Source organism: Amphiprion ocellaris, chromosome 19 (genome assembly GCF_022539595.1).
Source record: "Amphiprion ocellaris isolate individual 3 ecotype Okinawa chromosome 19, ASM2253959v1, whole genome shotgun sequence".
Classification (NCBI taxonomy): Eukaryota; Metazoa; Chordata; class Actinopteri; family Pomacentridae; genus Amphiprion; species Amphiprion ocellaris.
In genome coordinates, this window is record NC_072784.1 from 22,328,130 (window position 1) to 22,341,707 (window position 13,578).

Genomic DNA, 13,578 nt, shown 5'->3' on the forward strand with positions numbered 1-13,578 from the left:
TGTAGCCCAGTTAGTGCCATGCTAATGTGAAGGTGTCCTGTCTTTTGAACATGTGTGTTGCCTGTTTGGACTAGTGTATTGGTGGCACTTTTGAGATTAGCTAAAGTATCAATTACATGCCTCAAATGCGCAAACTCTTGTGGGGTGTATATGTATCCTTCGCTTTTATGATGGCCTCGTACACATATATATGAATGTAGAAGCTCTAACATAAATTTTTAAAAATGAAAAAAAAAAGAGAAAACTTTTACTTGGAACTGTAACCCTACTAACCCTGCTTCCCCGATGTGGTGCATATTCAGATATGGATACACTCTGTGTTTAGATGCCCTGGTTTACTTAGGGCTGCCTTGCTTGGTCAAGTAGCACACACACACTTACAGTCATAGAGCCCTCATTGTTTTTTTTTTTACTCAGTTCCTTCTTGATTCTCAACATGACTGTGCTGTTTTTCTTACTGCCTCTGCTCGAGTGTAGAAGGCTCGACTATAGAGCTTCGGTTGAAGTGGTTTAAATGTAAGTTCACAAGACTCTCTTTTCTGCTACACTGATGTATGACTTGTTATTACTGTATTCTTCAGGGATTTTCTCTCTCACTCCACTCTTTGCCTCACTACCTGTTGCTCTAATTTGCCCTGGAAGAAAATTTATTTCTCTTTCATCTTGAGCCTTTCTCACTCTGAACTCCGTACCTTGATACTTAAAAGACTTTGTCGCAAATGAAGGAGAGACAAAAACAGCCCGGATCTCTTAAAGGGCCCAAAAATGTATCGAGACATACAGTAATCTGTCTGAGAGTAACTGAATAATTGTTCTCCCTACCTTATTCTTCCCTCCACATTTTAGTTTTTATCAAATCAAGTTGTTTGTAATTCATTGCTTATGCTGTCAGTGACAAGGAAAGCAGAAGCAAAAAAGGAGGGGTGGGAGGGTTACTGCAATGATCAAACTTTCTCTCAGGAGATATACCTTTTTCTGAGAGTTTAAATCATGCTCCAGGGCTTTTTCAGCCTTGTGCATGTTTCTGTAATGTTGTTAATCTTCTATGGTACAATAAACTCTTGTAAAAATCAGGAGACACAAGGTGAAAGATATTTGACAAGTTTAAATGACATGGCTGTTGTTGCAGTGTAACAAATGCCAGCTATTGAAGGCACAACAATCAGTACTAATGATAATAATAATAAAAATAAGAGAGAGGGCCTTTGCAAATTGAAGATTATGTAAATTTTTGTGTTGGCTTTATGTTTGATTTATATTAAACAATTTTGCTTTTTGTCATATTTACCTCTAAACTGTTCTTACTTTTCCATAATCAGTATAATTTATTATTTGTGTTACCAGGTTTAGCATTTAACAACAGCCAATAGGACTCAGCAGTACTTGGACAGAAATACTGCAAGAGTATTGACAGAAAACCATGCTGAGATGTTTTGGCTTTTTGGTTGTTATAAAATGCATTGTGTGGTTGAGGACAGTAGAACAGAGGCTGGGATTTTGGCTCTCTGCTATGAGATGGTTTGAAAATGCTGTACACCTTCTTGGACCTTCTTAGAATTGATCTCAAAAATCCTTGATACTACCCTCTGGCCCATTTCTGCTTGGCAATCATATATTTCTCCCGTTAAGTCTTCATTGTGGCCTAAATGCGTGACACCATTGCTGGACTAACTTATATTAGGCTAGTAGGTTGAGCAGCTGTGATGGCTGAGCTTCCAATTTTAGCAATGTGTCATGTATATATCAGTAGTCTTCTCCTGTGAGAGGCTGAATGAGCAAAGCAGGGAATGAGTTCAAACTGGGTTTATCATCTAGTGTACAAAACTAGTAAACAAGAGTGTGTTTATGAGCATGAGAGATGGATGAATTGTAAGTATAAGCTGCTCTCGCTTCTGGATTAACCGTGTTTAGATGTTGTGCTTTCACAGAGAGTGTACCCACACGTGTAAACAAACGCGCACACACACACTCATACGGCCACCCAGAGTCTCAGCTATTATCAGCGTCTCGCACATTATCCTGCTGCCCCATTATGCTTGCCCAGTGGTTTGTTTCCCCTGTGACTTGGCATGCCAGGTAGGCAGGCATTAACACCACTGTTTAGTCACACACACTGTGTACACTCACATGTACTGTACACACACTCCCCTGGTGGGATACACACCACTCTTTTACCCCTCCAGGAATTTCATATGCTGTGTGATAGCCGATAGTAAAGGGTGGAGAACAGTGTTTTGTAACACAGCATTTTGCAGGCACTGCTCCTCATCTTGCAGCTTCTCCCATGGCAACGACCCCAGCATTATCCTGCTTCCATGACAACCCTTAGTGAATCTGGTTTGACCTTCACCAGTGATTCAGTGTCTCTCCATCCACCTCCATTCTCTCTCTCCAGCTCTCTTGTTCTCTCTGTTCAGCACTGCAAACTTCCACTTTTTATTTAATTTTTTTCTGCTCCATAGCCCACATTCTGTTATTCAGTTTTTTTTCCCCTTTATTCTCCACCTGTGTGGGTGTATCACGGCTGCTGTTACACAAGCAGTCAATAGATCTACACAAGCTGATGTCATACTTCAGGGGACAGTCTGTTCATATACACACAAGTCCTGCAACCATGCTTCCTCCTCTGACTCAGTGGTTTGAGCTAGCAGGCATGTGGCTGCTTGTTGCAAAGCTGCAGGTGCAGATCAACCTGAGCTCCTCTCCCAACAAAAGAACTGTTGTTTTCTCTCAGTCAGGGACACAGGCGAGGTTCAAGTGAGCTGGGAAATATTGATACATTAGTACAGGCTTTGACGGCATATATGCGGATGTGTCTGTGTGCGATAGTTTATCTGCGTGTGCGGGAGGGAGCGTGGTTCTGTGACAGCTCTTGAGTTTGAAAGTGTGGCCATCAACCTGTCATGTCACTCTTATCCGGTATGCGGATATCCTTGTCATGCTGGCAGCTTTTGTGTCAAGTCTCATGGGTTGTGTCATGCCTGTGGAACATTTTCTGTAGGAAGCAATAACGTTGCATAATGCATTCAGATTTTTCTTATTGTGCCTCTTTATTGATTCTTGATTGAATTCTCTAATGTTAACTGCCCCGGAAGGTGGCAGTCCAATTTTCTGTTACTGCTGTTGCGTGATATGATATTGAAGTTGTCATGGCAACCATCTGCATCTCCAAAGTGTGATTTTATTTATTTATTTTGGTTTCCCGTGCTTTGGTGTTGCACATTGTGCAGAAATAAAACTGCAGATGACAAGATGAGATCTCTCGTGGGTTTCATTCATTCTTTTCCTCTCTGGCTCCTTACAAACACAGTGTGTCGCGGCCAGATTACATGACATGTGTGAGTCTGCGTGCTTGCGTCTGTGGTGCGGTGATGGATGTTCATTAGTTAATTGATCCAGCTAGTTGAAGCCGCCAGCAGAATGGCAGGGTTTCTAAGCTCGAAGGGCTGTGATCAGGGATGAGTATCTGTAAGCTGCTTAGCAAGCCTGCTAGGGACTGACAGGATGCTTTGGCCTGCTTCTCTACTTCTGTGAGGTACAAAATCAGCCTTTTATGCTTGGGTTAAAGGCCTGCCTGTCTTGGGCATACAGAAATGAACCTGTCAGAAGTTGCTCTGAATTGAACGAGTAGGAAAAAATGTCTTGGGTTTGATTTTACTGCAGACTCCTACAGGTTTCTGGTGATAATCAGGTTAGAAAGAGGGTTAAAATATGTCTTTATACTATTGGAGATGCTGGAATTGCAATACAACACTTTCAGATGTTTTATATCTTCTAATGAATTACAGGTTTGGTTTATATACAGCTTGTAAATGCTAACTGTGAGGTAGTGGTAGTGTTACTTACTTCCCCACAAAACACACTTATCCATTCCACAGCTTTTTTCTGTTTTGTTTTGTTTTGGTTTTGAGCAGATGAAGTCAGCTCTGTCACCGTCATTTCAGTGTTGTCACTTTGCTTTGTGCTTGCTGTCTGTTGAGATGGAGACCACTCCAAAGCCCTTCGGTAAAGAACACAAGTTTGTTCTGAAACCACTTGAGCACAAGTTCTGATTTCACTTACGAAGCAATTTCAGATGGGCTGAGAATGTACTCTTATAGGTCAGCTTTCAAAAGAGGACAGAGCAGCAGGCAGGAGAGTGTGAAATGAGCCAGGGGAAAAAAAACTGATTAACTCTAAGTGTTGCACTTCAGTTCCTGCTCAGCTGTCCAGGATTTATTTTTTTTCCAAAATGGCTACCGTTTTGAAACCTGCGGTAACATAATGATGCGTCATATTCGACTACATTATAGTTTGTTTTTAAAGGATTCTACTAAGTTGCAGTTTATATGGTACTGCTCTCCAAATAAAAGCTATTTATTTTTATATAACCTGTTGCATCACTGGCCAGTTACTGAACTTTTCATCTTTTCTGCCCAAAATCTGTTTAACATCTCCAATAAAAAGGGCCTAAAGGGGCTTTGGACGGTCTGTTAAGGGAAATGTGTGTGTCTCATTTTTCTGTACATGTAGATCTCACACTGTCTTTCCACCAGGTCTCTATTTGTATATGTGTCCTTCACTCAATGTAGCTCTTTGTGTTCCTTTTCTTGACAATGCACTGCATATTCAGAAGAGGCAGGCTGTAGGTATATGAAAATGAAACGCTCACTAGCTGCATGACCCTTCCCTATCTCCTTCTGATTTTTGTTTTCTACTTCTTTATTATGTGGAGACTTCAACCTTTCTTTGAGATTTTTATTTGGTTGTTTTTTTTTCCCTTCTAGAAATCACATTGCCTGATTTTAAGATTGATCAAAGAAAGAAAGGCAATATGTTTGATCTCCACAAGACATCAGTACTGACACGCTTGAAGAACCAGACTTTAATTTGAAGCCTTTTGTTTCCCCCCAGCTTGTTTTGTTTTACACTTAAATTATTTTTTTTCTTTTTTCATTTTCTGTACTTGCCATCACTTGATGATGTTTCAGTGTCTCTGTTTTCTGTTGTCTTGTGCCATAAACAAACTTTCATCATGTTTGTCACTGTCCCAGTTCCAAGTCACTTGTCCTGTATGTTTGTGTCTCCTGTATTTCTGCATGGGTTTTGCACGCTGGGGTATCTCTTGCTTTTCTTGTTTCTCATTTTGTTTTGTCCTCCAGTTTCCTACTGTTCTCTCTGTTTTCTGCTTTTGTTGTATAGTATTGTTCATGTGTTTTCTCCTTGTCTTCCTATTTCTCCCTGTGTAGGGGATGTGCTGTTCCAGATGGCTGAGGTCCATAGACAGATCCAAGTGCAGCTAGAAGAGATGGTTGGTATTCTACACTCAAAGGGTTTTCGCCATGTGGTTCGCCATTACTGCAATACATTGAAATATTTTAACAACAGATTAGCGAGGATAAGAAGTTATTAAAGCTAGAACACATTTTAGTTTGGCTGCATGGTTATACTCGATGATTTCCCTAAAACAATTTAACCAGCCATGATACAAACTTGTCCCTGGGCTACGCATTACATGGGATAAATGACAATAAAATGAACATGAACTCATATTGAATGAAGAGACTTGCTGAGCCTATATAAATCCAAATTGCTAACACAGGAGGTGACTGGGGAAATCTAGTGAGTTAATTGAACAATATGGCATTCTGTGTAATTTCCCCCTTTGTTGCTGTGCATCCAATACAAAAGAGAGCCTGGACACAGGTGATGGGATCATGTCGGTACCTGAGGGCTTGAGCACCTCCCATATGTGTGTAACAACTTCTGTCCAACATAAAGGCCCTGTGCAAAGCATGATGGAGCCAAGGCAGAGAGAGGAAAAAATAATCACATGATTGTATGCAGAGTAAGAAGAATTGATTGACTCAAGAGGTTATTCTTCAATGATCGAGTATCTACATGGATATACTGTGGCATTATGAACTAATCAATGTCATTTAAATATGGAATGTTGTTTATTATGCTCCCTTATTGTTATCGCATATCAAAACCACCTGACTTCAATTTTTCAGTTTGAGATATTGCGTTGTATCAAAAAAATATCCTCTTTTAATCCTACCCAAGGTAAATATGTGGAAATCAAAGGAAACAAGATAATAAAAGCATTTATGAAAGCAGGAATCCACCATTTGTAACTGAATAACAGCAAGACATATATGAAAGACATTACTGCAATTTTTGGAATCATTTGAGTAAATGTGCCAGACATCAGTAGCATTAGTAGTGATTTGCAAGGTCAGAGTTGCAAATATGTATCCAGTAACTGCGTAAAAGAGGGTAACATATGTCATTTATTACTTAATGTGAAGAACATTTACTCATGTTTACTCATTTTTTTTTTTTTTTTTTCCAGCTGAAATCCTTCCACAATGAGCTGCTGTCTGAGCTGGAGAAGAAGGTGGAGCTGGATGCTCGTTATTTGACTGTGAGTATCAGTGTCTGTAGCTCACTCCTAAGCACAATAAGGTGGATTTGACCAGTAGGTTTCTTCAGGCTGGAAATGATCTGAACAAGTGATAAAAGATGGTAAGACACTACAGACATGTTTATGATAATACTTATTAGATCTTTGTAGGGAAGATTTGGTCCAAACATCTAAAAATATTGAAATTGTTGCAATTTAATAAAACAATGCCAACTACTATATTTTTCCAAATGCTGCTGGTAATTTCTGCCATGTTCTTGAGTATTCAGATATACTATAAATTGAGAACAACTGATGCAGTAGTTCTCCTAAAGCCTAACGAGCTTCATATTCGGGTCCATCGCTGAGAGAAAGTTGCACATTATGGCTGATCACAAGATGGGGAAAGGCTACAGTATATTCAAGAGTTTTCAAGTGGTCACAGGAAAAAGCGCAAGGAAATTCAAGCTTTGAAAAATACAAAAGGGTGTGGTAGAATGCTGAAAGAGACCCTTGAACTGACAAAATGAATGGCCAAGAAGGATCCAAGAGACATCACTGAGGCCATCCTGATGAATCTGAGCAGTTCTGATACCAACATCTCAAGGCAGACACTACATAAGTCTTGTCTCCATGGAGTACTTCATTTTTCTAAGACAAGCATAGAAAAGCTTGCCTAGTCTCTGCAAAAGCTCACCTGGACATAGAACAAAGTCATGAGATGAAAATGGAGTTGTTTAGAGACAGGGATATAGCTTTCAGCCAATGAGCCAAGCAAAGTAAATGGCATCTTGAGAAAAGAGGACGGTCTTAAGATTCTGGAGCAAAACAAACAAAATTGCCCTTGTCAAACTAACTTGTCAAAGTATTACTTTAAAAAATATGAGCATTTTGGAGTGGTCCAGCCAGAGTACAGAAATAAATCCAGTCAAGACCAGCGTGATGGAGAGGAAGCCTTCCAACCTCAAAGACCTGGAGATCATTACAAAAATAGAGTGGTCTAATGGTCTGATATCCCAGTAGAGACATGCAAAGAGCTTGTTTGCAATTATAATAACTGTTGGCAAATAAAGCCTTTGCTATTAATTACCATTGTCGTTAAAGATGGATATGAATAGTTTTTGCCCCTTCCCTCCCTCAAGAAAAAAACAAAAAAAAACATAGTGAGATGAGATGGAGATGCAACTCTTTGTTTTCAGGTCTGGCTTAAAGTCCTCCTCTGAGACAATTAGAGGATTTGTCTATGAAAAGAGATGCTTTGAAATAACATTTCATGTCTACTTATCCATCAAGAGTGGACTGATTAGAATAAACCCCTCCTGGAGTGTGTGTGTGTGTATAAGTGTGTAAGCACTGTAGAGCTGGTCTACATGTGATATCTTTAGAATGAGTGGGTTGGAGCCTGAGTGTAGAGCAGTACCGCTGTGCGTTGTTTTTGGGGGATGGGATAATGTTGCCATTATTGTATTGTATTGTTGGAAGGACCATGTTATGATGTACTTCGGCTCACAGCTACTCACTCTCACACACGTACTTTATATAATATTGCTTTTCATATTAAATACAACAAAACGCATCAGGGAGATCCAGGGAGACCTTAAGTAAAACTGATGTTGTCATACTGAGTTGTAATTAAAATCATGCTTGTTCTGATTTAAACTATCTCCAAATAATCATGGACTCCATGCACATGAACCACATTTATGTTTGCTGTCTAAATTGATATGGAAAAGATAAGAGATTGCTTCTGCTTTGTGCATTAGTTCAGATGCATCCGTCATGTCAGTTATTTCTGTTGTGGCATATCCCTGAGCTTTTAACATCCATTACTTATTATGAATTTCTTACAGATCCGCCGCAGCGATAATAGCAATCGCTTTGCTTCACACTTTGTGAATTTATCATCTGAAATTTTGACTCGGTTCATAAAGATTTGAGGGGAAGCGTGCTGTGTTCTGCAGACAGAAGTGCTCCCAGTGGTGCCTCTCTCTCTCTGTCTCACTTTTGTTTCTCAAAATGGGTTACGCAAGGTTTTAGAACTATCTTCAATCAGAATTTGGTAATAAGCCTGAAATACAAAAATGTATAGATAATCAGTGAAGCAGATTTAGCCTTTCCAGACAAAGGTCAGGTTCTTTAAGTGTACAGTCCATATATTGTTCCCTGTACTTCTAATCAGATTTATACACACTAATTATCTGAATGCAACAGCAGTTAGTTATTAAGGGTTGCGGGCAGAAGCAGCAAAAGTCTGGTGGCTTTAGCTTGGTTAATTAGAAGGAACATTTCAGCTCAATAAAGTGGGTGCTCAGGATGTTACCTTGTTTACCCAGTATGACCTTGGATCTGCAGAAAACTTTTTACAATAGCCTGTTGTGTCCTCTGTGATCATTATTGTGATTTTTGTAGTGGGGATTTTCCATCAGGGAGTCTCTGTGTCGTTAGTTAAATGTAGATGTCAATAGCCGAGCAAACCATGTTAGTTCGTTGTACTGCTTTACTGCAAGGACTACAAGGAGATGAAAGGACAAGTAATCTATTAATATTGGGCTACAAAGACTACATCTGTGGACATATTTGGGTCCTTTTTTGTTTGGAAACATATTGAATAAATCAATATTTTGGAGACTTTCTGTAGAAATTCATCATCAGTAGACGACAGTGAAATGAAGACAGATACCTTTTTTTTTAAAAGTTTACTCGCAGCAAAGTCTGTGCTGTTGAGAGATTTTCAGTCCAGCTCAGACCTACAGTGCTAATCTGCACATCTCTGCTATGAAATCCAAACACAGCATGTGACACACTGCAAGTCTCCCAGTGACAACAGCAGCTTATTTCCAGCTCCTTTTCGAATACCTGGCACATACCTACCTGCATCCTCAGTGTCTTACAGTATGCAAATACAGGTGTTGAACCCTTATGCATGAGCTCTCCCTCCTCCAATTTTGCCTTGTACAGAAACCACACGAGCTTTGTCACACCAGACACTGTTACTATAGCAACAGAGCTGATACAGCCCGGCAACAAAGTTGTTTTTCTCAATAAATAAATAATTAAGAAAATTAAATAAATCAAATAAATAAACACAGTGACTGTATAATGATTAGGCCATTCATTTAGCTTTTTTTTTAAAAAAACATTGTTTTTCTGTTTTTTTTTTTTTTTCTTTTACATTGCGGGCTGTTACAGATTTCATTTCACCATGCAATGAAAATTAACTTGAGGTAATCAATTGCAGTGGATGTTTTAAGAGACGTAATCGCACGCTGTGTGGTAGTTAAATCAAACCTCGAGGACAAATAGAAAGTAAACATGGAGCTTGTAAAGGATCGCGCAAATTTTGTTGTTCCTTTAATTAAAGAGATTGCTTTTAGATTTCAAAGCCTTCTTGAACACACCAACAAAGAGCTTTCAAATCAATCCCCGCTTAGTCACAGCGCCACGCAACAGTAGTGTAACTTCAAGGTGACATTTTTTTTTTTGCCTGATTACCTAAAGCAAATCTCTGCAAACTGCTCTTCACTCTATTGTGACCTGAGCTGAATCCAGAAGACATTTTATTAGCTTGAAATTGATCTAAAAAACTTATGGGATAGGGTTGTCATGGCTGCTGCTTACTTGGCTCATTTGCTTTTCAGTCTCCTTCACGCTGGCTTTTTAATTTGTAGTCCATTTTAAGATGTCTAATTTTGTGTTTGTACGCTGCTTGTTGCCCCACATAGGCTGCCCTGAAGAAATACCAGATGGAACACAAGAGCAAAGGGGAGAGTCTGGAGAAGTGCCAGGCTGAACTAAAGAAGCTGCGCAGGAAGAGCCAGGGCAGCAAGAACCCCTCCAAGTATGGAGAGAAGGAGATGCAGGTAAGCTTCTTGTTGGGTTCATCCACAGATGATGCTACCTCAGTTTCAATGGAAGTGCCAGATTTAAGCATCAGAATAGACAGTTTAGAATTAATTATATTCTCTTGTGAAGAACAAGAAAATTGTAGAAAATGGAACAAATTAAAATGTACATCCTCTAAAGTCTGTTTTGTTGCACTGCTGGACTTCAAGCAGAGTTTGTGTGCATGTGGGTGATGGTTGGATATCAGATTTATGAGTCTTGGTGAAAATAATGACTTTCTTCTTCATAAAGTAAAGAGAACACTCAAAACAGCCAGTATGGGGGTGGAGGCGGTGGCAAAGAGGTGTCCTGAGTGGGAAGGCAAATAGTGGAGGTTTGATTATGATTCGTGTGCCCTTGACAATCTTTATTACATCTACGCACATACAACGGGCGCATAGACACACACGCGAGAAAATAAACAAATCTACTACACTAATTAATGTACTGGAGGTGCATGCACTTAATTCAGCCAGTGTGTTTCAGCACATGGCTTTGTTCAGGGTTTTAACAGGATGAGTAAAAGCACAGCTTGCACATATACCACAAAATAGCTGACTCAGTTATCCAAAGTGTCCTAGTTCAGATTGCAAAAATGTGAGGATGCTGTAGTTGTGCTGAGATTTTAAAATATAAAGTCATATCAGAATGCTACGCAGCTACATCATTTACCAAGGTTTTTGTCATTTTGACATTTTTATATAAATAGTTTTATAGGTTCTGTCTTCCTGAAATGAAAGTTGTTTTTTTTTTTGAAAAGCTGGTGAAGTGATGTCATTTTTACTGTCCATGTTTGAAATAATTTCCATCTAGAGGAATATTTTTCCATCAAACGGCAAACAATTCCAACTTGTCAAAATGTTTGGATGTTAAATTGAAGTCTGATCCACCAAGTGATTATAGTAGTGTTTGCATTATCATTCATGTGATAATTTCCATAGCAAAGTGGAGCTCTTCAGGTGAAATGAATGTTGATGAGTTGGAATGAACCTTCACTGTTACACGTAACTTAATTAGTCTTCTTTCACGTTCAGTTTACCGTCACTCGACTGCTTGCTTGACAGGAAGCTGTGCAAGTATGCTGTCTATACATGAAATCAAATGCCAGGAAAAGACGCTGCGTCTTTGTATTCACTTCTAATAGTAGGACTTCACTGTTGTGTTGTTTGCATGTTGTTTGTTTGTTTAGTCCTGCAAACAGTGTTACTGTCAAACAGAGAAAAATGACACAGCAGAAAATGTCAACAGTGTGACTGCTGTTTCCTCACAAGGATTTCAGTGGAAGTCTAACTGCCTGGAGGGATGGAGGCTAAAATGTCAAACTAACAGGTCAAGGCTTGCAGCGTAACTACTGAGCTTCTGCTGGTGTTGTCATGATGTGTGGCCACCCATGACAGAATTAGATCAATTCCTGCCTGGACCAGAAATAGGATTCTACCAACACTGACAAACTTTTCTTTGCTGCTCAAAAGAAAGTGCATCTCCTCCGTCCACTCACTTTGCATGCTGTCACACATACACACATGTGGCCTTTCCTGTCTGGGATGGTATGGCAGTGCTAGATTGATCTGACTGCTGTGACACGTTGAGTTTGTTCCGCTGTGTCAAGAATGCCATGGAGAGATGCTGTTTTGGTGTCATCAGAAAGCATCAAAGCTGGCAGTGCGTGCTGCAGCTCCATTCTGTAGCACTGCTTGAAATGGGAGGAGTATTTGAGGGGACTACACCATTAAGTCTTACGAATGGCAAGTTGCTACATGTACCTGACTTTTAGATAATAAGGCTTTGCCCAGGGCTCCAGTAGCACAATTCGATAAACTGAAACTGCAATGCCAAACAATATTATCCAGAAATAAAGAAAGCACGAATAGATTTGTTTTTTTAAATAGCGTAAATCCCTATTAAAGGCCCCAGCAGGATGTTGACGTTAGTTACACTCCAGAATACGACAATGTTTACATGACAACTTTCTCAGAGCCTTGTGCATAGCGATGCTATGTGGAAGTCTCAATCAATCCATCAGACTTTATTTACATAGCACTTTCCATCCAAATAAAATGCAGCACAAAGCGCTGTACAGGTAACCAAAATAAAAATGCAATAAAATACAACAAACAACCCCCACCCCCAAAATCATGTTATAAATAAAAGCCTCTAAAACAGGGATTGAGGAACTGAGGAAATGCTGTCCTTTATAACACATACAATGACGTAACACCAGATGAGATCAAATGAAATAAAAGAAGATGAAATAAGCTACATAACTAAAATAAAATAAAAATGAAATTTAATATGTTTTATTAAATTGGAGAGAGACTGAGATAGGAATAGAAATAAAACATAAAAACAATAAAAAATAATAAAAATAAAGTAATAAACTATACATTAAATAGACAAAAATATGCAAATTCAATTTTGATTCAATTCAGTTTTACTTATATAACGCAGATTCACAATGTGCATCTCACAGAGCTGAGCATAGTAGGGTACAGATCTTACAAATTATTAACAGAGAACAGAATACCCAACAATGAATGAATGATGGTGGGAAGACACCAAAAAAAAAAACTCGAGAATGGGGAGGGGAAGAATAACCTCAGACAGAACCAGGCTCAGGGAAGGCGGCCATCTGCCTCAGCTGTTTGGGTGACAGCTTTTTTATTCACTAAATCAGTGAATAAAAAGAGAAAACAGTAAACAAAGTCAGTTCTAAGATGAGTAACAGCTTGTCTTAAAGGGTTATAAAAGACAGTGGAAACACCACAGAACAGTTTGTCCTCTGGAGAGTAAGAATATGCTCATCAAATACACTGTATAGTGTTGGTTGTCCAAGAGCAAAGTTCATGAAGTGTTCACACAGCAGAGATTCATGTTGTTGGCATTTTCCTGGCAATCTGCCTAATAGATTTGGATATTTCATCACCATTTGATGAGCTGACTCAATATGAAACAGCCAAATTCACTTGCACCTGTACAAATATCCACAGAAGATTTTATTGAACTTGAATCAATATATTTTACATTCTGTGACTCACCAGATGTTTGTTTCAGGTAAATTGGTTATTTGAGGTGGAGCTGTCCTCTTCTGCCACCATCTGCGTGTTTTGATTTCAAGATCCACTTGAAATCAATTTCAACTTTCAATTTTATTTATTTATGCGGCACCAATTCACAACATATGTTATCTCATAGCAGTTAACACAGTAAGGTAAAGACCTTGCACATTTTAAACAGAGAAGTCAACAATCCAAAGTTCCCTTTGAGCAAGTAGGTGGCAACTACAACTGCTCAAAGCTAGTAATCTACTACAT

General features: G+C 39.1%; 1 protein-coding gene across 5 annotated transcripts in view; it reads left to right on the forward strand.

The window, feature by feature from the left end:
- Positions 1 to 13,578, forward strand: part of baiap2a (BAR/IMD domain containing adaptor protein 2a) — a 57,607-nt gene that overhangs the window by 26,131 nt on the left and 17,898 nt on the right. For all 5 annotated transcript variants that reach the window (XM_023264374.3, XM_023264375.3, XM_023264373.3 and 2 more), the window contains exons 4-6: positions 5,229 to 5,290; positions 6,335 to 6,406; positions 10,108 to 10,245. In XM_023264374.3, the coding sequence (XP_023120142.1) occupies positions 5,229 to 5,290; positions 6,335 to 6,406; positions 10,108 to 10,245 (272 nt within the window). The remainder of the gene's footprint in view (positions 1 to 5,228; positions 5,291 to 6,334; positions 6,407 to 10,107; positions 10,246 to 13,578) is intronic.